General features: G+C 54.1%; 1 protein-coding gene across 1 annotated transcript in view; it reads right to left on the reverse strand.

Moving 5' to 3' along the window:
- ALDH4A1 (aldehyde dehydrogenase 4 family member A1) overlaps positions 1 to 20,014 on the reverse strand; it is a 32,178-nt gene that overhangs the window by 11,822 nt on the left and 342 nt on the right. The window contains exons 2-5 of the mRNA XM_065894328.1: positions 10,056 to 10,149; positions 9,235 to 9,327; positions 2,522 to 2,569; positions 1,530 to 1,685 (exon numbers count right to left, since the gene is read on the reverse strand). Of these exons, the coding sequence (XP_065750400.1) occupies positions 1,530 to 1,685; positions 2,522 to 2,569; positions 9,235 to 9,327; positions 10,056 to 10,149 (391 nt within the window). The remainder of the gene's footprint in view (positions 1 to 1,529; positions 1,686 to 2,521; positions 2,570 to 9,234; positions 9,328 to 10,055; positions 10,150 to 20,014) is intronic.

Below are 20,014 nucleotides of genomic sequence, written 5' to 3' on the forward strand. Positions count from 1 at the left end.
GACGTGCCTCCCAGTAGCCCTCTTCTGACACTGGACCCTGAGCCCATGGTGACACTGGGTCGCAGGTGCATTGGGGCCAAGAACCAGGAGACCTGAGGACTGTAAACATTTCCTTAGACTGTCTGCTCCTCCTGACGGTGAACGTGAGCCGTGAGGAAAGGACTCTGGGCAGCAAGAACAGGGCTTTCTCGGGTCGGGCGGCCCCTCCTGGGGTCACTGGCAGCTGCTAACCCTGCTCAGGACGCACAGCAGGGGAAGCTGAGCTAAGACACACTGCCTCCTGCTCTGCGTGGCCACCATGCTTCCTACAAGCTCCTGAGTCTTAAGTCAAATAAAGAGGCACCTTCACCTGGTCTTGGAGTGTGTGCGCCTCTTCCTGCCCAGGTGTGGCTCACCTGGGACACTCTGGAGCCCGACACCCACCCCAGGGGCTCTGCTGAATCCGGAGACACTTAGCCGGGTGTGGAGCTGTCATACCAGCTCCGTGCAGCAGAGGGCGCTCTCACTACGTGATGGCGAACAGGAAGAGCGCTGGGGTCACCCAAAGCCCCTAAGGCGAAATTAACCGTCTCTCAACTGCTAATGCCACTCCCTGGCTCAACATGCATTCAACTCAGAAAACCTCTATCAGGCACTTCTGTGACTCCAGGAAGACACGGTGCAAGACGCAGAAAGAGAACACTAGCGTGTGATTACAATGCCCAAAAAACTTGTAAAGGGGAAGGAAGTAGGACAAACACAAAGGAAGTCATTACACCCCGATGGAATCTGAGCTATAACCCACAGAGGAACAGCATGTTGGGGAAGGGGGGCGGGCACAGAGGTAGGACAGATCGTTATGGACTAAGAAGGTTCTAGAAGCCTCACAGAGGAGGCGCTATCTGGGCTAGACTGACAGTTAAGAGTTCATGAGGCAGAGAAGACAGGGAGCATTGCAGGTAGGGGACCCGGGGCAGAGGCAGGAGATGGGATGCTTGAGGTGTCCAGGAGCCTTGCTAGGTCCAGGCTGGTGACATCATGGGCGGGATGGCCTGGCAGGAAAGGGCAGAGCGGCTGGTGAGCTGGACAGAGGTGGGAATGGAAGGGCTCTGGGGGCTGGCTCAGGACTTGGGATGTGACCCTCAGCCAGAGAGAGACAGATCTCGGTGGTTCATAAGGCTAGAGTGACCTGCTGGAGATGTCACAGAAACTGCTCTGAGGGCTGCAGAGGTCTGATGGAGCCTGGAGGACCACGTAGGGCAACTGTCAGTCCAGGCAAAGCACGACAAGGGCCTGGCCCAGGGCGGGGGCAGAAGTGGATGGGAGGGGCCATTTCCAGAGTAGGACACTCGAGCGTAGTTCAATCCACCTTGTCTACAAAGTATATAGGTCTGTCCCCTCTCCGAGGCCTGGTCCCTCAAGGACACCTCCTGGGCTCCCGCACGCAGAGCAGGTCTGGGCACCCAGAAGCCACTCAGCTGACGCCTGCTGAATTGGATGGGGTACGACTGCCTCCCCTACATCCCCGGTTGTGCCGGTGCGCATCTCACCTGTCCCACCATGGTCTTGGCCAGGACCTCTGCCCTGCGCGGCCCACTGAGCATATCTGCTGCCTTTAGGAAGACCTGGGCCCGGTCTGCAACAGGCTTCAGGTCCCACTCTTTCCTGGCGGCCAAGGCGGCCTCGATGGCTCTGTGAAGCAGGGCCTGATGAAGAGGGAAAGGTTGGGGGCTTCCTCCTGCAGCAGGAAGGGTCCCAGAGGAGCGAGGGAGGGAGGAGAGATCTGGAGGTCACTCTTCACCCAGGGAAGACCCCTGGCTCCCTCGGCCCTCAGCCCCCTCCCCCTACAGCGGCAGACGCCATGTCCCATGGCCAGCTGGGCTGCCCCAGGCTCCGAGCCTGCCCTGCTACAGTCTGGAGGAGTCCGAGGGGCCTGCCAGGTAGGGCAACATGCCAAGGACTTGCTCCATTCTCTCTCGTGGTCTCATCAGGGCCTCCTCTTACTCCTGGGGCCTGGTGCTCCTGAACCCGCTGTCCAGAGCCTCCAGCCCTTGAGGTCCGGGCCTGACCTTGCCCTTGCCAGGCCAGAACTGCAGCCAGAGACAGACACCTGCCGCTGGCATCCCAGCTGTCAACCGCCCTCATCACCACGTGACACCAGCGCCTTGACCCTGTGGCCTCTCGCTGGCCCTCCCTGATGCCAATTCTCTGCCCGGCTTTCCATCCACGATGCCTCTAATTTCCCTGACTCAGCCTTCCAGCACCCCCTCCCCCTCCCAAAATCAGGGTAGCCTCACAAGGGGCACGTGCAGGGATGTCCCAGCCCTGGCCAAAGCAGCTCTCATTAGGCGCAAGTTAACCCCGGCACGCCTGGCCCAGCCAAAGACACGTGCCCGGGGACGCCCTCAGTGCCAGCCACCCCCCAGACGCCCCCACCCTCCATGGCCAGAGAGGGAAGCAGTGACTGACCTCTACCCCCATGGCAGCAACTAACCGGACAAGACGGGGTAGCACCCCAACCCTAAAGTCGCCAGGGACTCACCTTGTCTGCATAGCAGAACTTGGCCACCTTGTGTCCATGGTTAAAGGGCTAAAAGAAGAGAGAAGAGTGAGGTCGCTGTCCAGGAGGGAGGTGCCAGGTCAGGTGGGGATGGAGCCAGGCTCAGAGCTGGCATTCCAGGCCACTTGCTCTCTGCCCTCCAATCCCCATGATGCCTTCTCCAATCGCCCGGGCCCACGCTGACCTCTCCACCTTGAGAGTTACAGGGGCACCTGCTGTTTGATGAGCTCTGGAAGGTTCACAGTGCAGGAGAAAGGTATGAACAGAACAGTCTTTGAGGGGAAGCATGGACGTTTGGGTCAGACATAGGTCCGAATCCCGGCTCTGCCCGCTACTAGCTGTGCAGCTTCCTGTAAACGGACTTTCCTTCTCCAAGTCTCCCCATCAGGGAGAGCACGGAGAGGAGGACCAAATGGGGTCACAGGTGAAAAGTCCTCCAACATAGCTCCTGCCCTTACACCTGGGTCCGGCGTGAGGCTCGGTGGTGGGCTGTCACCACGGGAGGCCCTAGGCGATGCACTGCGTTGTGAAACACTCAGGATTTCTGCCGCCCCCCAAGGCCCTAAAGGAACAGAGCAACTGCTTCTTGAGCCCCGTGCTTGGGACCCAGATTAACTCGTCTAAAAGGGATGAAACCCCAACAGACGTTTACAAACAACCCGGCAGTGCTGAATGTCAGCCTGGGCAACAAGGCGGGGGAAACACCACTTCTTTCCCGACCTATTTTTTACACCATAATTATCAGCACTTTCGCCACCTATAAGTCTTCCAATGGACTGTTTAGGGCCTTCCTGTCTAATAAGGCAGCCGCTAGTCACACATGCCTACTGGAACTTCAACCCACGTGGCACAAGCCAGGTTTCATGTGCTCAATAGCCACGTGGGGCTGGTGGCTGCCGAAGAGAACAGAGTAGATTCAGAACATTTCCACCATCATCTCAGAACGTTCTACTGGGCAGCACTGGTCTGGTCTGAGTGCAAAGTGGCCTCCCCGGCATGGTCACCTGTATCCTGTCTATACCTGAGATTGGCCTGTGAGCCTCAGGGGCTGAGAAGCTGGGGACACGGGCCCTTCTATTCAGCACATCCAATCCCAGTGGACTGCGGACACCCCAAGTCAGCAATACATCCCGGTAACAGAGCTCCTGCCCTCACGCCGCCACGGCCCCAAATGCCAGGGCCCCAAGGATGACACATGGCCAGGTCAGAGAGGTGGTACGGGAAATGAAAACCAGAAGTGCCCACCAGGGGGTTATCAAAATCCCAGTGTCTGGAAAAATACTCAGGTGCTGCAGTGGCCATGGAGGCCGGCGGAGCTGCAGGTGAGGTCGGGCTCTGGGCGGTTACAGAGACCAGGTGAGCGAAGCCGTGGGAGCCGCTCCGGGCTGACACCTGGCACACACCCGTGCAGACCTGCAGAGCCTGCAGACCCCAGGCTGTGCTGACACTCCAGGTGTGGGCCCTCTGGTTGCGGATCCAGCCGCAGGGGCTCTCAGATGCCTCTGTGGGTGACCCCTGCCCCAGGCCATCTTCGGAACCGTCAGAGTAGGGGCCCTGGCCCCGCCCCCTTAACCCTGCACACGCTGCTCAGGGCTCCATCTGGACAGATGTGTGCTCAGCCCATTTGCAGAAGGGCCAGCCCTTCACTCCCCTAAATCAGAGACCTGTGAGTTTCCTGATCCGTCCAAAGCACATGCCAGTTCCTGGCTTCATAAACTCCAAACAGGTGGCTTTCTTAGGCCAATGTCATCATGGGGCTTGGAGCCCAGCTTCCCACCCTAGCCCACCATTAGCCCCTAAACCGCCTTGTGGAGAAATCCATCAGGAATAACAGAAGATGCTGTGTGGACCCCTCAGGATCTTTCTTGCCTGTGGACAGGACTCAGTGATATCACAAAACCCCACATGGCACCTGCGTGAGAACTGGGGTGGGTTAGCAGAAAGTCTCTTGACAAGGTAGTGAACAACTTCCAATGGTTAAAAACAGTTCTGCCTCTCACTTCTTTTTAACTAGCTCTTTGTTTTTTGTTTTTGTTTTTTTCTGCGGTACGCGGGCCTCACTGCTGTGGCCTCTCCCGTTGAGGAGCACAGGCTCCGGACACGCAGGTTCAGCGGCCATGGCTCACGGGCCCAGCTGCTCCGCGGCATGTGGGATCTTCCTGGACCGGGGCACGAACCCATGTCCCCTGTATCGGCAGGCGGACTCCCAACCACTGCGCCACCAGGGAAGCCCTTAACTAGCTCTTTTTTACATGAACTCGCTGCAGGCCCCTGGTTAAGTTAACTAACTGATAGTTACCGTCAAAGCTAACATTAGTCAGTTTCCCGCGTGCAGAGGCACCAAGTGTTTGACACGGGCTAAACCATTGAACCCTGACGACATCCCTCCGTGGCGTGATTGTTACCCCATTTCACATATGAGAAAGCTGAGGCACAGAGAGGTCAAGCAGCTCAAAGATACAGAAGCAGCAAGTGGGCAGAAAGGGGCCTCCTCACGGAGACTAGGCTGGGATGCAGCTGGGTCCTAGGAAGACCCGAGAGGCCCAGCCTGAAAACCCCGAGGCTCCTTCTCCTTTGCCTCTGGCTCCTCTGAGACTTGGTGTCCTGCACGTTTCAACAGACCCGCTTCCTTAGTTTCTCTCATCCTTTGTGGGGAGGTGTTCAATGCCCTCCCCACAGCTCCCAGCCCCGCAAAGAAAGATGCTTGTGGCTGGTTCCAAGTTTCCAGGGCAGGTAATTCCGACTGGCCCAGCTGGGGTCAGATGCCCATCCCTGGACCCAGCATCCCTCAGGTAGCAGCACCACACGATTTCAAAGGCTGCCCTGGCTCACCGCATGGGGGCAGGCGAGGAGCTCATCAATTTGAGCAGACACAGCCCCCCCCCAGGCGCCCACTGCGCCTCTCTACCTCGCATGGAACCCTCAGTGCTTTGTTCCAAGCTGTTCCCACGGCTTCGTACACGACGCCTTCCCCGGCCTCCCAGGCCACCCACCTGCTGTGGGCTCCTCATCGTGGCCCTCCACCCTCCTTCCCATCCCAGCTCCCTGGCTGCCCACGGGAACCTGGCCCTCCAAACATCTATGTCCGGACTCACTTCTTCTGCCAAGCCCACACTCCTAATCCCTCCTCTGTCCTGAAATCAGAAAGCATTCCAGCGAGCAATGGGCTTTTTCGGAAAGTCTCACCCTCCTTAACCCCCTCCAATGGCTCCCTGGGCTCTTGGAAGAGGCTCTTAACCACAGCCAACAAGAACCATACGTGGGACGTCCCTGGTGGCACAGTGGTTAAGAATCCGCCTGCCAATGCAGGGGACATGGGTTCGGGCCCTGGTCCGGGAAGATCCCACATGCCATGGAGCAACTAAGTCCGTGCGCCACAACTACTGAGCCTGTGCTCTGGAGCCCGCGAGCCACAACTACTGAGCCTGCGTGCTGCAACTACTGAAGCCTGTGCACTGCAACTACTGAAGCCCGCGAGCCTAGAGCCCGTGCTCTGCAACAAGAGAAGCCACCACAGTGAGAAGCCCATGCACTGCAACAAAGAGTAGTCCCTGCTCGCTGCAACCAGAGAAAGCCTGCGTGCGTCATCGTGCAGCAAGGAAGACCCAACACAGCCAAAAATAAACAAACACATAAATAAATAAATAAAAGAACCACACCCAAATCCCCTGGCCCCACTGGCTTCCTCTCTGTTCTGCAGCTCACCAAGCCCCCTCCTGACTCTGCACCCGCAGATCCCTCTGCTGGCGATGAGTCCCCAGCCCGTCTTCATCCCTGGGGTTCAACTCAGATGTCACCTCCTCAGAGAGGCCTGTGGACCACCTCGCCTTACGTGGCCTCGCATCTCCAGCCCATCACCAGTGCCTTCCACAGCCCCTCTCACCATCTGGAATTCCGTTTGTTTCTTTCCTGACATGTACGCCAATCTCACTCTCCCCTAGGTCAGCACCGTGAGGGCAGAGCCATGTGCCATGTTCATTGCTGTGTCCCAGAACCCAGCCCTAGGTCTGGGGCTGAGGAGGCTTGGATGGATGAATGGATGGATGGGTGGGTTTTATTATCATGATTTACAAGTACCCCTCCTAGAAAGAGCTAAAGTCAGCCTTTTGGAAACTGTTTTCCAACTTCAAACAGGTTTCTAGCTAATAATGCCATAGAGTAAACCACTTCGTTTACATACCGTGGCATTTATTTTGCAACTGGTTCCATTTGCACAAAGCTGGAAACTCCCTATGTATCCATAACATCAAAACATATATACAGGGCTTCTCTGGCGGCCCAGTGGCTGAGAATCCGCCTGCCAATGCAGGGGACACGGGTTCGATCCCTGGTCTGGGAAGATCCCACATGCCGCGGAGCAACTAAGCCCGTGAGCCACAACTACTGAGCCTGTGCTCTAGAGCCCGTGAGACACAACTACTGAGCCCGCGTGTCACAACTACTGAAGCCCATGTGCCTAGAGCCCATGCTCCGCAACAAGAGAAGCCACCGCAGTGAGAAGACTGCACCGCAAAGAAGAGTAGCCCCCGCTCGCTGCAACTAGAAGAAGCCTGTGTGCAGCAACGAAGGCCCAACAGAGCCAAAAATAAATAAATTAAATAAATAAATTAAAAAAAAAAAACGTATATATATGTGTACACAAAGACAAACACACACTTCCCTTTTGTTCATAGCCAAGGTGCATATTTGCTTTAAGCCTTTCTGGGCTAAAACTGTCATGACCATAATAAGGGATAAAAAGGGATGGGGTGGTGCCTCTGCCTGGGGTTGGAGCAGACCCAGGGGTTCACCCTCAGGCCACCTTGTAGGGAAGCACCGCAGACTTCCATTCAGCTGTGAGTCCTGGTCAAGATCCCCAACTGTCACCAAAGAATGTTACTCTCACTCTTGAACAGACTGGCACGGGTATGGGTGCCATTTCTTAACTGTCAAGCCAGACTAGATGCCTCCCAGGGACTTGCTAGGAAAGGCACACTGTCTTATCGCTGTCCCATCATCCAGCAAAATCCCCGCTGAGAGAAAGACTTAAGGAGAATGCAGGAGGGACACGCAGACCAGCTACTGCTCTGGCCGGGGCTCTGAGAGGCCTGCCAGGGCCAGAGAGGCAAGAGGGCTGAGTGGAGAGGGCTAGGCTGGGGACTGGAGCCACTAGAGGGTCACCCTACATGCGGGCTCACAGGAAGGCCACTTGTGCGGCCACATCTTCCTTCTCTCAAGAGAAGCCAGACATTTGAATTTGTACATGAAATCGCCCCATGTTTAGGCTTTGGAAACAAAGCTACCAGCTATCGATTTGCAGCCTGAGCTCTGGATGGAAAGCCCACCCCAGCAGTGGACGTGGGGCCTGCAGGGCGACCTCTGGGCGTCCTCAGGCACTGGGCTTTGATGACACCCTCAGCCCACACGACAATGTGTGAGAAGCAGCCCCACGAAACATCCGTGCATGAGATGTGTGACTCCTGCGGGGATCTGTCACGTCACTGTGTCCTTCTGACACTTTCAGGAGAAATTTCTCTCTGGGCCCAGTATCAGAAATGGCTGTGCTTCTCCTACCACACAGTGGGGGATTTATTTCAGGAACACTCTGACTAGGGCAAGTGAGGTGTTCTCCTCTCCACTGGAGACCAGGAGGCCTAAAGGCAAGTCTGTGGCCATCTCCAGCAAGGGCCTAGGGCCTCAGGATTTTGTGAGCAGCAGGTCACAGCAAGAATATTATCTTGCTGCCATACGCTAATTAACACTCTGCTTTGAAATCCCCTTTAGACATAGTCAGGGAGTGAATGAATTCACCTGAATCAAAATCAAGGGGATATGGTTCTGGGGAAACTGCATCCATCATCCCTGTTCCGTATCTAACTGTGCCACCCCAGGAGGGTCACTGATTGTCTCTGAGCTTCTCCCCTGATCTGCAAAATGGGCAGCTAACCTCCTGCTCTTCCAGCCTCCAAGGGGGTTGGCAGGGACTGAGGGAGGAGCTTGTGCAGAGGGGACAGGGTCTCAACAGATGTGTCTGTGGATGGAGTCTGGGCTCCAACAGGAGGGCTTCTAGGAAGAGGTGACACCTGGCCACGCCCTGAGTGCTTACCTCTGCTGAGCTCATTGTCAGCTAGACCACTGGTTCCCAAATACAGACCAGGACTTTGGTGACTGTCTTTCTTTGGAAGGATTATCTTTTTTTTTTTTTTTAAGTATAGTTGATTTACAATATTGTGTTAGTTTCAGGTGTACAGCAAAGTGATTCAGTTATACATATTTTTTTTCAGGTTATTTTCCATTACAGGCTATTACAAGGTATCGAATATTGTTCCCTGTGTTAGAGAGTGAATCCTTGCTGCTTATCTACTGTATGTATAGTAGTGTGTATCTGTTAACGGAAGGATTCTCTTTGATTCTGACATTCTATCCTTGCTTCCTACTCCCTAGGCTGGTGAGCGGGTCAACTTTTCCAAAGCGATGGCAAAGCTGGGGGCAGCTGCTGTTTTTAACTTCTTGGCAGGCGCGATGTTGGCACCTTTTACGAGAGTCCCCTAAGACTGCCTTTGGAAGTTTTATACCGGTGCACGGAATTCAAAATCTTGCAGGGACTCTAAGTCCTTTTGGAGGCAGAGACCCCATGTTGCATGCTTATGTGCTGCCCGAGAGACAGACCCCAGATTCAGGGGAGAGGCTGAGCCCTGCCCGCCCACTGGACTTACAGACAGCTGGTACCGCACGTCCGAAGTCCACACCTCCTCGTCCCCCACCACGCATGGGATGGCTTCCGTCCGGCCCTTCAGCTCCTTCAAGGCCTGGGGAGAGGAGGAGAGGTCAGATGAGCACTTCCTTCGCCTCTACTTCCCGCCTAAAACACCGATGCAGAGTCTGCCAAGGCGGATGCCCAGGAAGGAATAGAAATGAGGAGGGTGCTGGGCGGGGTCTGTGGTCAGAGACGCTGTGATTGCTCCCCAGGGGCGGGGGCAGACTCGGCTCCCACACTGTCACTTCCTGTCCTGCAGGAAGGTAAGGCCAGTGTTGCCAGGTCTTCCCATTAGAGAAAAGATTTAAAAACCCGTGTCTGAAATTTATGTGAAATCTCACAATTTTATAACACTGGCAATTAACGGGAGAATTCTTTTTTTTTTTCTTTTCGGCCACACCTTGCGGCTTTGCGGCTTGTGGGATCTTAGTTCCCTGACCAGGGACTGAACACGCACCCTCATCAGTGAAGGCGCAGAGTCCTAACCACTGGACTGCCAGGGAATTCCCGGGAAAATGTGTTTAAGCATAAAATATCTGTGGACTTATGACCCCTGACCTGGCACCCCAAAGAGACCCAGGTTGCCACCCTGCTGCTCCCAGGTCCCCCACCCCCCTCCAGATGCACAGCTCTCCCCAGATTCCCAGTTTCCTCCCGTGGCTGGGAGCAGAGGCAGGAGGGCGTGGGTGGCTGTCGGCACGGAGAGGTATCGTGGGGGCTGCTGAAGGCCGTCTCTGCCCCAGGCCCTACACCACTGGGTGCCCCCCACCCTCCCATTACCTTCTGCAGTGCATCTCGCTCAGGGCTGCCCTGCGTGAATGCCAAGACGGGCTCATTGGCCACCTTCAGGGAGGAGACGTGCTTCCAACACAGCCTGGGGAGCGAGGGTGGGGAACAGAGGTGGACAGGTCAGCAGCGGCCACCACCAGCCCCAGCCCTTCTGTCTCCAACAGGGGGTCCTAGGTTGGCCCAGCATCTTGAAATCCAGGGCAACTATAGAACTGGGGGACGAGAACCAGCCTTGGGATCCAAAACCCAAGTTCAAGTCCAGACCCTGTCACTTTGTGTCCTCGGGCATGTGACCTGCCTCCCCTGAGCCTATTTCTCCACCTGTCAAGTGAGAATCATCTTAGAAACTCACATGGTTGCCTGAAGTTTTTTTGTTTTCTTTTGTTCTGCTTTGTTTCCCAGCTGCACTGCACATCACATGGGATCTTAGTTCTGCGACCCGGGGTTGAACCTGTGCCCCCTGCAATGGAAGCGCAGAGTCCTAACCACTGGACCACCAGAGAAGTCCCTGGTTGCCTGAAGTTTAAATTCATAGGTGCAAAACCATGGCTTAGTGTTTTGCACATAGAGAAGTCTTATTCTCTCTCTATTTCCCCACAATGCAGACTTTCTTCCAAACAGACCCGAGTTACTTCTTTCTCTCAGCAGGAAAGTCAGAGCATTCCAGAGCTCAGTCTCATCCGAATGTGAAACAGCTGAGACTCCCTTGGCACAAAGAGCTGAGCTCCGGGTGGGCAAGAGGGGCCGAGAGGTGGGCCGTGAACTTGGAGGAGTACTCTGAGCTCGGTTCACAGACACAGGGAGAGCTGCTGTTGGGGTATGGGCTCTGATTCCTGGGTACTGAGCTCCAAGAGCTCCTTGTTCTGCAGACGCCATCCAATCTTAACCTGTATGACCTCACTGATTAGTGCCCACCAGCGGCCTCCACCCCTAATGTGTCTGGAGGTCCCAGGGTGGGAGGACAGGTGGGTAAGAGTCAGTCATTCCACTCATGGACGTAGAGAACAAACTTGTGGTTGCCAAGGGGGAGGGGGTTGAGGGAGGGATGTAGTGGGAGGTTGGGATTAGATGTGAGCTACCGTATGGATATACGGATAAACAATAGCAAGGTCCTACTGTAGAGCACAGGGAACTATATTCAATATCCTGTGATAAACCATAATGGAAAAGAATATTTAAGAAAAGAAAGTATATATGTATAACTGAATCACTTTGCTGTACAGCAGAAATTAACACAACACTGTAAATCAGCAATACTTCAATTAAAAATTTTTTGGTAATGAAGAATTATTGTTCCCAAGTGGTCCCAAATAAGCCACACAGTGTTCTATTGTCTTAATACTGGTGAAAATGGTATATAAACAAAATAACATATACTTAAATGAAAAGAGTTGTAAATACAGCCTTAAAATTTTTCAAAAACAAAACAAAAGAGTCAGTCATTCCAGAGCTGGAGGAACCCCAGTGGTGGGACTTCCCCTCCAGGCCTCAGTTTCCCCATCTGTAAATGAGGACAACAGTGAGGACAGAGCCCGCCTAGGGCACAGGGGGCACATCAGATTTGATAACACCATCGTGGCATCCCAAGGGCCTCGCCAGTGGCACGGTGATAGAAACCAGGTAATTTTGACCCTATAAGTAAAAAGACTAGATCAAGATCAAGAGAAACCTGGATATGAATCCAGAAAAACCCAGATCTATCTCCCCCTGGTGTCAACACCCCACGGGCAGCACCCGTGGGTGGACGAGTCAGATAACTGGTCGCTGAGGTAGGGAGGACACACACCTGGGGGACCATAGGACCTCCAGAGATGAAGGTGTTGGAAAGAACCTGTCATAGGATTTGGGTTATAGAGGGGTAATTTGGGGAGGGTTAAGGAAGCTGGGGCTGGCTCTGGATCAGGAAGCTCGGCAATTCTACGGTGGGGTGAAAGAGTAGCAGTTCCTCACTTGGCGAGGGGGGGGATGCCTGGTACTTCGGGGGTGGCATGGTGACCTCTGTGCTTAGACAAAACTATAGAGGGCCTGTTCTGTCCACTTCATCATGGCCTCCGGTGACCTTGTCTGAGGCTGGGTTTCTGCGAGGTTGTTTATGCCCAAGAGATCCAAACACAATGGCTACGAGTACTGGGCACTTTTTTTTCTTTCTCACTGAGACTGGGTCTGGGGGCTCCAAGACCCAGCCTGGGAGGCCAGGAGGAAGGACACAAAACCAGGGGCCATGAGGGCGGGTCCTTCATTGATTCTACAAGACGGGCACCTGCTCCGTCTCTGGAGACAACAGCGGTGACCAAGACAGCAGGGCCTGTGGTTGCCTGCAGCTGACCTCCAGTGGGGGACACGGGTAAGAAAGGAACACAGCGGTGACCAAGGGGACAGGAAAATGAGGAACGGGAAGGGCAGGGCTGCTTCAGCTGGGGTGGTCAGGGAGGGCCTCTCGGAGGAGACCACCTCCGCCAGAGACCTGAAGAAGGTCTGAAAAGAGCTGGAAGGAGCGTTCCAGACAGAGGGACAAGCAAGGGGAAAGGCCCAGAGCAGGGAGCATGAGTCAGGAAGAGCAGAAAGGGGCCTGTGCAGCGAAAGGGGAGGGAACAGACGGTGGGGGGGCGGGGCAGGGCCGGGTGCCCAGGAAGGCAAAGTGAGCCTGGGGGCTTTCTCCTGCCCCTCCCTCCAGCTCCACCCCAGCCCCACACACCACACCCAAGGAAGCCAGCAAGCCTCAGGCCCCACCCTTCCCCAAACAGAGGAAGAAATGTGGGCTCCTTCACCCTCTGTGGAGCTGTGTGACCTTCAGCTGGATTCCTCGGTGTAACACGGAGACACCCATCTCCTGGGGTTATTCTGGAGATCTGAAGAAATAATAATGCAAAGCTACACGTGTGCCCAAAACCTGAAAATCCACACGGCCCCCTTCCACTTACTGCGTGCGGTGGGGAAGAATGCAGAGGCCAGAAAATGTCAGCGGCCACAGGTCTCAACAGCCCGGCAGGAAAGGGGAGGGTGGCGTCTACTCCTCCACCCCCCACCACCTGGAAGGTTCCAGATGCCTCTCTCAGGGCCTCAGTAGCAGCGCACCACCACAAAGCAGTGAATCAGATATCACCTGGTCCTCTTCAAGCCAGGAGAGAGCCGCTGCGTGCTGGGCTGGGAGCCAGAAGCGGGGCCACCCAAGCCCTCTCTTGACCCCAAGTCCTGGCGGGTGTGAAAAGCAAAGGCTCTGGAAGCAGACAGAGCCCGGACGGACCCCCACACCTGCTCGAGACCTCAGCACATTATTACAAACTCCGCAGGCCTCTGTTTCCTCACCTGAAGAATGGGTGACACCATGTTCCGCACAGGGTCACTGTAAGGATGACGAGCCTTGCCTCTCCTCACCCTTCCTGCTCTTAGGTTTTCCTAAGGAACTGTAAAGGTCTTCCAGAATGTTTACTCCACCAGGCCAGGCTTTCAAAGGCAAAATGGTTCCCAGACACCCCCGAGGATCAGGGGCTGGCCTGGGGGCTCAGCAAACACTGCTGGAATAAACGTAGCCCCGTGGCCCACCAGGGCAGAAGTTCAAAAGGTAGCAGCTACCAGCCCTCCTCTCCCTGTTCCCTCCCAAGCAACGTCAGAAGCAGAAATCCTACAGGTCTCCCCCGACCTTCCCCAGGGCAGAGGTCCGCTGTGACCTCAGGATCACATGCCCCCGTGGCTTTCTCTCTGCCTGGAAAGTCTCCAGGCCCCGGCCCCACTGTCCATCAGTCCGAACGTAGCTTAGGGAAAGAGACTAGTTCAAAGATCAGCCTGGGTCAACTAGAGCCAAAAATAATCCAAGAATGCCTGACTAACTTTCTTTTTTTTTTTTTTGGCTCATGTGCCCTTTGGGATAACATGAGCACCCTTCCACTGGCTCAGGGAAAGGCAGCATGAACCACTCACAGGACTTGGGGCCTCTACAAGGATCTGCGAGGCCCTTCTAGGCAGGACTGTATTCCCATTCAGTCAGTCAGTCAGCACATATCTATCCCTCATGGCATCTGAGCAGAGATAGCTCAGGTGAGGTCAAAGGGCTCACCCAAACCATGTGTTCATCGCACCTGGCAGGTGCTTGGCTCTGGGACACAGAGGTGAATCCAACCCAACCTTCTTAGGGCAGCTCTCAGCCCTCCCGCTTCAGGAAAGAAGCGTGAGGCAGAGTCTGAATTTGACTCAGTTTCCCCTAACAACCCGGGGTGCCCCTTCTGCTCACCTGGGGACTTCACGGCCTGGGCCTGAGACCCCAGCTGCCCCTCCCCATCCTCGGCAGGTACCAGGATCTGAGCTAAAAAGGCTGCAACACCAAAACATAGCCTGCAACCGGTGAAATTCAGAGGCTGCAAGCTCTGAAATTTACAAAGGGGAAAACTGAGGGGGCTGCTGCGAGGGGCTGAGCTGCCAGGGGTTGAGCTCCCAGGCCACCCCTCGGCCTCCACCCTGGTCCAAGGCACCATCAGCTTTTGCCTGGACAACTACAACAGTCATTCCGGCTCCACTGACTCCAAGCTCCTCTCAAAACTGCTGGAATAAACTTAGTCCTGCGTCCCACCCAGGGCAGAAGGTCAAAAGGTAGCAGCTACTGGTTTTCATAGTCTTAACATGAAAACATGATCAACACAGAGAGACAGAGGGTAAGTGCTCAGCTCGTAACTTAGTGGCTTCCCATTTTCTTCTACAATAAAGAATCAGAATCCTGGGACTTCCCTGGTGGTCCCGTGGTTAGGACCCCGCACTTCCACTGCAGGGGGCACAGGTTCAATCCCTGGTCGGGGAACTAAGATCCCGCATGCCACGTGGCGCGGCCAAAAAAAGAAAAGAATCAGAATCCTTACTGAGGCCTCCAGACTCATTTCCCATCACCCCCCATCCCCTCCCACCTCATCTGCTGCAATCCTGCCACCCTGGTCTCCCCACTCCACCCCACCCCCATCTCCCTCTGCAGCGGATACCAGCCTGCCCTGCCTGGATGGGACCCCTATCAGATCATCTCACAGGTGACAACCCTCATTACAGAGCTCTGATTGTCTGTGCTCCCACACTGCCCAGACCACAGTAAGCATATGAGAAATACCTTTAAAACAATTAACACACAAGTGGACACCAGGCCCCCGGGACGGACAGGACTCCCAGGCAATGTTCTTTTGCTGGATGCAGGTCCCCAGCGGCTGGGGTCAGGGCAGCCAAGGCCAAGGAGAGGACTAGAAAGGAAATTGCCTTTGCTTCATTGAGCTTCCAGGCTGTTATCTGGGACCTGATAAGACCAATCCTCCTTATCACTGAGATAAGGGACCAGTGATGGAGGTGAGCTGAGAGAAAGTACAGAGCCCAGGGCAGGGCCAGAAGGGAGGGGCCTGAAGCCCAGGATGAGCTGCCCTGGAAAACTTCAAAGAACTTTTCTGAAGCATTTACGGCATGCCTCTGGCATAGTGCTAAGTGATGACCGCATTGAATCCACCCTACAAATATATTACCCGGCAGACTCTTATTACCTCTATTGTACAGGGAGGAAGCTGAGGTTCAGAGATTAAGGGCTCATGGTCACAGCTGCTGGAGTGATGGTGCAGGATCTGAAGCCAGGTTCCCTCACTCAGGAGACACGCTTTGGCAGAAGCATGGGGAGCATCTCAGACACCTTTGGCCAGCTGATGGGACAGGTTCATCCTCCTAACCGCCCAGCTGGCACCTCCTCTCTTCCCAACGGAGCAAAGAGGCCACGCTGAGGTGGGGAGGGAAGCTCAGGGCTTTCACTGCATAACAATGCCTGCTAGTGGGGGAGGGGATCAAAATAATGCTTGATGCAACACATTACTTTTCTACGTGCTGGCCACTCTTCAGAGTGGTTTTCGCATATGAATTCGTTTATTCTCTAAGACAATTCCACTATTATCTTTCTTTTTCATGTGGGAACAAGAGGCAGCCCAGAGAGGTCAAGCAACCTGCCCAGGGCCACACAGCTGCTAAGAGGTAGAGCCAGGATCCACCCCGGGCTGTCCTGTGGGCCATTCCGACAGCAACTGTCCAGCACCTGCTGCGTGCCGAACCAGGTGCTGGGCACCGGAAGCCAAGTTCCCCAGGGTCCGTGTGCTGGTGCCGACTGCTGCCTGAGTGGGGATTCTGACACCTTTAGAAGCAAGTATTATGATCATTGTAGGTTCTACTTATTCTTTTTTTTTTTTTTAATTTTTTTTTTTTTTTTTTTTTTTGCGGTACGCGGGCCTCTCACTGTTGTGGCCTCTCCCGTTGCGGAGCACAGGCTCCGGACGCGCAGGCTCAGCGGCCATGGTTTACGGGCCCAGCTGCACCATGGCATGTGGGATCTTCCCGGACCGGGGCACGAACCCGTGTCCCCTGCATCGGCAGGCGGACTCTCAACCACTGCGCCACCAGGGAAGCCCTCTACTTATTCTTTTACTCAACTTATTCACAGAGTGCACACTGAGTCCCAGGCCCCCACCAAGCCACTTGTCACATCATCTCTAACCCTTGTGCTACATGCCTGTTAATAGCATTATTCCCATTTTACAGACAGGGCACTGAAGGGCCAAAGGACAGCTGCCTTGGCAAGGCCACAAAGTGCTGGGTGAGCATGAGTTCACCAGGGGAGGACATTCCAGGCAAGAGGCACTGCCCTGGCCACCGCTTGGAGGAGTGAAAGGGCAGAGTATGTCCAGGGAATGGTGGGAGGTACCAGGCCCCCGCCCTGCACAGCTTCTGCCCATCCCAGGGGAGAGCAGGCTGGGACAAGCACTGGGGGGTTTTGAAATGGGGAAAATTAGACAGGCTGGTGGGCTGAGAGGGGTCCAAAGTTACCAGGATTTCTGCAGGGGAATTCCAGCCCGCAAGCCCCCTGACACTGGGGGTGTGCTGAACTGGAGTCACCTCTGGACCCCGGCACCCAGCGAGGTCTGATACAAGAGTATGTAAGGGACAAAAACTAACATTTATTGTAAGCTTCCTATGAGCCCGGGTTAGTTCTTTTTTTTTGTAGTACGCGGGCCTCTCACTGTTGTGGCCTCTCCCGTTGCGGAGCACAGGCTCCGGACGCACAGGCTCAGCGGCCATGGCTCACGGGCCCAGCCGCTCCGCGGCACATGGGATCTTCCCGGACCGGGGCACGAACCCGTGTCCCCTGCATCGGCAGGCGGACTCTCAACCACTGCGCCACCAGGGAAGCCCCCCGGGGTTAGTTCTTTTATTTCTTAAATTTATATATAAATGTGCATCTTGGCTCTTTCCAAAGAGAATTTGCAGAGGACACCCATGACAAAGTTAACGAAATAGAGAAAAGGGCAGGCAGGTCAGGGCCAAAGGAGACAAAAGGCAATCAATTGAGAGGTCTGGTGTTTACCAGCTTAAGGCCTTGGACAAGTTTTCCTTAACTTCCACAGGCCTCAGCTGTTTAATCCGTGAAGTGGGGATAGTAACACCCACATCATAGGCTGCTGAGGAGCTAAGTAACATCATCCACGTAAAAGGTAAATGGTAGCCCGTAGTGACCATCCCTGGGCCATCCGTAAAGGCCAGGTGTTTGTCATGACTGTCTCCCAGACTGGTTGTGATACATCTCTGTTGGCAAGTAAGGAATCACGTGATCGTTCTTTCATTCACCAAATGTTTGCTGAGGGTTACCAGGTGGCAGTCACAGTTCTAGGCCCTGGGGACATATAATAAGGTAGAGAAGTCCCAAGTGAAAAAGCAAGCTACAAAAATGGATTTGCAGGGGAGCCCATTCTTATGTTGTTTTTCTAAAGCAAATATATTCCTGGAATATTAAAAGGCTAGTAATCAAAGTGACAGCAGTGGTTACGTCTGTGTGGTGAGCTGCCGGGCGATTTTTTGTAACCCTTTTTTGCTTTATCTGTACTTTGTACAATGGACACCTACTAATTCAATAAAAAGAAAATGTACAATCAAGAGTATGTTTAAAAATTGGTTGAGATTCCTGGCACTCCAGGCAGAAAGGGAAACACTACAGAACATCACCCATCCCAGTTCCCCAAGAGATGGTTTTTCTCAGCTTCATGTACAGGACACTGAGAGATATCACTAAAAACGTCCTAAAGCTGTTTCTCCATACATGCAGACACGGCATGCCACAGGAGTGTTCTAAATATCTGTCGACTAAATGAACAAGTGACCAAACACCACAACTGTTCTTCTAGAACCATGGCTCTCAACTAGGAGTGACTTTGCCCCCCAGGTGACATCTGGCAATGTCTGGAGACATTATTTTGTTGTCACGACTGGGGGATGCTCTGGCATCTGGTGGGTGGAGGCCAGGGATGCTGCTAAACATCCTGCAAGGCATAGGACAGCTCCCACAGCAAAGGATTATCAGACTCAAACGTTAATACTGCCGAGGTTGGAAACCCGGTCTGGGGCAGCGGGCCAGCTGCTGTATCTGAAGAAGTAACCTGAACTGGCAGATCTGGTTGCAAAACGCTTTCTCTGATTGCAAAATGCTTTTTCTCCACTCAGGAGGCTTTGTAATTAAGAGCATGAGTCTGGAGTCAGACTGACTGCGATTTTAGTCTCACATTTGTCTTAACAGGCAGATAAGTTTCCCATCTGTAAAATGGTAATAATACAGAGCTTATCTGCACAATCAGGCCTACGGTACTTGATTGCCTGACAACTATTGCTGTTATGAGCTTTTTTTTCAGAATAGGGATTTCTTTCTACCAGATATTAGAGGGAGTTTGTTTTTGTTTTTTAATGTTTAAGTCTTTCTTCCCCATTACACTGAAAATTCTTGGAAGGCTCCCATCCACGTGTAAATCCCCTGGGTACCCCCCTGTCCCCGCCGTAGCGTTTAGCAAAGCACATGCACACGGTAGGTACTCAGTAAACAGGTGAATCTATGTGGCTTCCATCTAGGGTCTGAGAGGGATGGTCTCAGAGTGCAGGGAGAGGCCTGCAAATGGGACCACGCTGAGGGTGTAGTGAGCATGGCCCCCGTCCTCAGTTTGGAAAAAGAGCCCTTCCTGTCCACGTCCTCTTCCCTGTCCCACTCCCCCACAGAGAATACACAGCGGCGCTGGGACTCATCCGTGCCCAGGGCACCCCTGCACCATCCCTTAGGACACTGATTAACTCAGAAAGGGCATAGCTCAGCAGGCGAGACGTAACTGGTGAGTCCTAGAGGTCAGGCAAACACTGGGGGCAGGGGCTGCCCAGCTCTGAAAGGGAGATGGACAGAAACACGGGTCCATAGGGGTGCAGCCTCACCAGACTGTGAGCCCCTCTGGGGCAGGATCTGTGTGCTACCTACCTTCTCCACCAAGCCCAGAGGCAGAAAGGGGCTCTGAGAACATTTGTCGCTGAGTGGGCAAGGGTCCAGGAACCCAACTCCACAGTGCGGGGGTTTGCAAATCTGGGTTTGCAGGGCAGCTCCGCTCTGAAACTGCACCTTGGTTTCTTCATCTGTAATTTGGAATAACAGCTACCCCCAGGAGAAGTTTAAATAAGAGTGATAATGATGGTCATGATTAATAGTAACTGGGCACTGCCTATGTGCCAGGCGCTGTTCAATGCACTTTACATGTAGCAACTTATTTATTAATCATCAAATAAGGCACATACCCCAAGTACGCAGCACAGGTTTGGCACGTTCTACGCACTCCATAAGTATTATTATTCCACCTATCAGAAGAAAGGGGTCCTATTCTCTGCCCAACACAACTTTTAAAAAGGGGAAGGAGAAAAGAGAGAAATAGAAATGCCGGTAGACAGAAGAGAGGGAAGACCCAGGGAGGGTCCTGAATGTGAGACCGAGGGTGGGGAGGTGAGAAGCGGGGTGTGCTAAAAATAGAGGTGCCCTGGGAGGAAGGCACTGCACTCCGGCGGTGGGCAAATTTCGAAGATCCAGCACCAGAAGAAGGAGAAGTGATTAAGCGGCTACTTTCTAAGCGTGGGAGCCAACAGGGCACTGAGGC

Source organism: Phocoena phocoena, chromosome 1 (assembly GCF_963924675.1).
Source record: "Phocoena phocoena chromosome 1, mPhoPho1.1, whole genome shotgun sequence".
NCBI classification, from domain to species: Eukaryota; Metazoa; Chordata; class Mammalia; order Artiodactyla; family Phocoenidae; genus Phocoena; species Phocoena phocoena.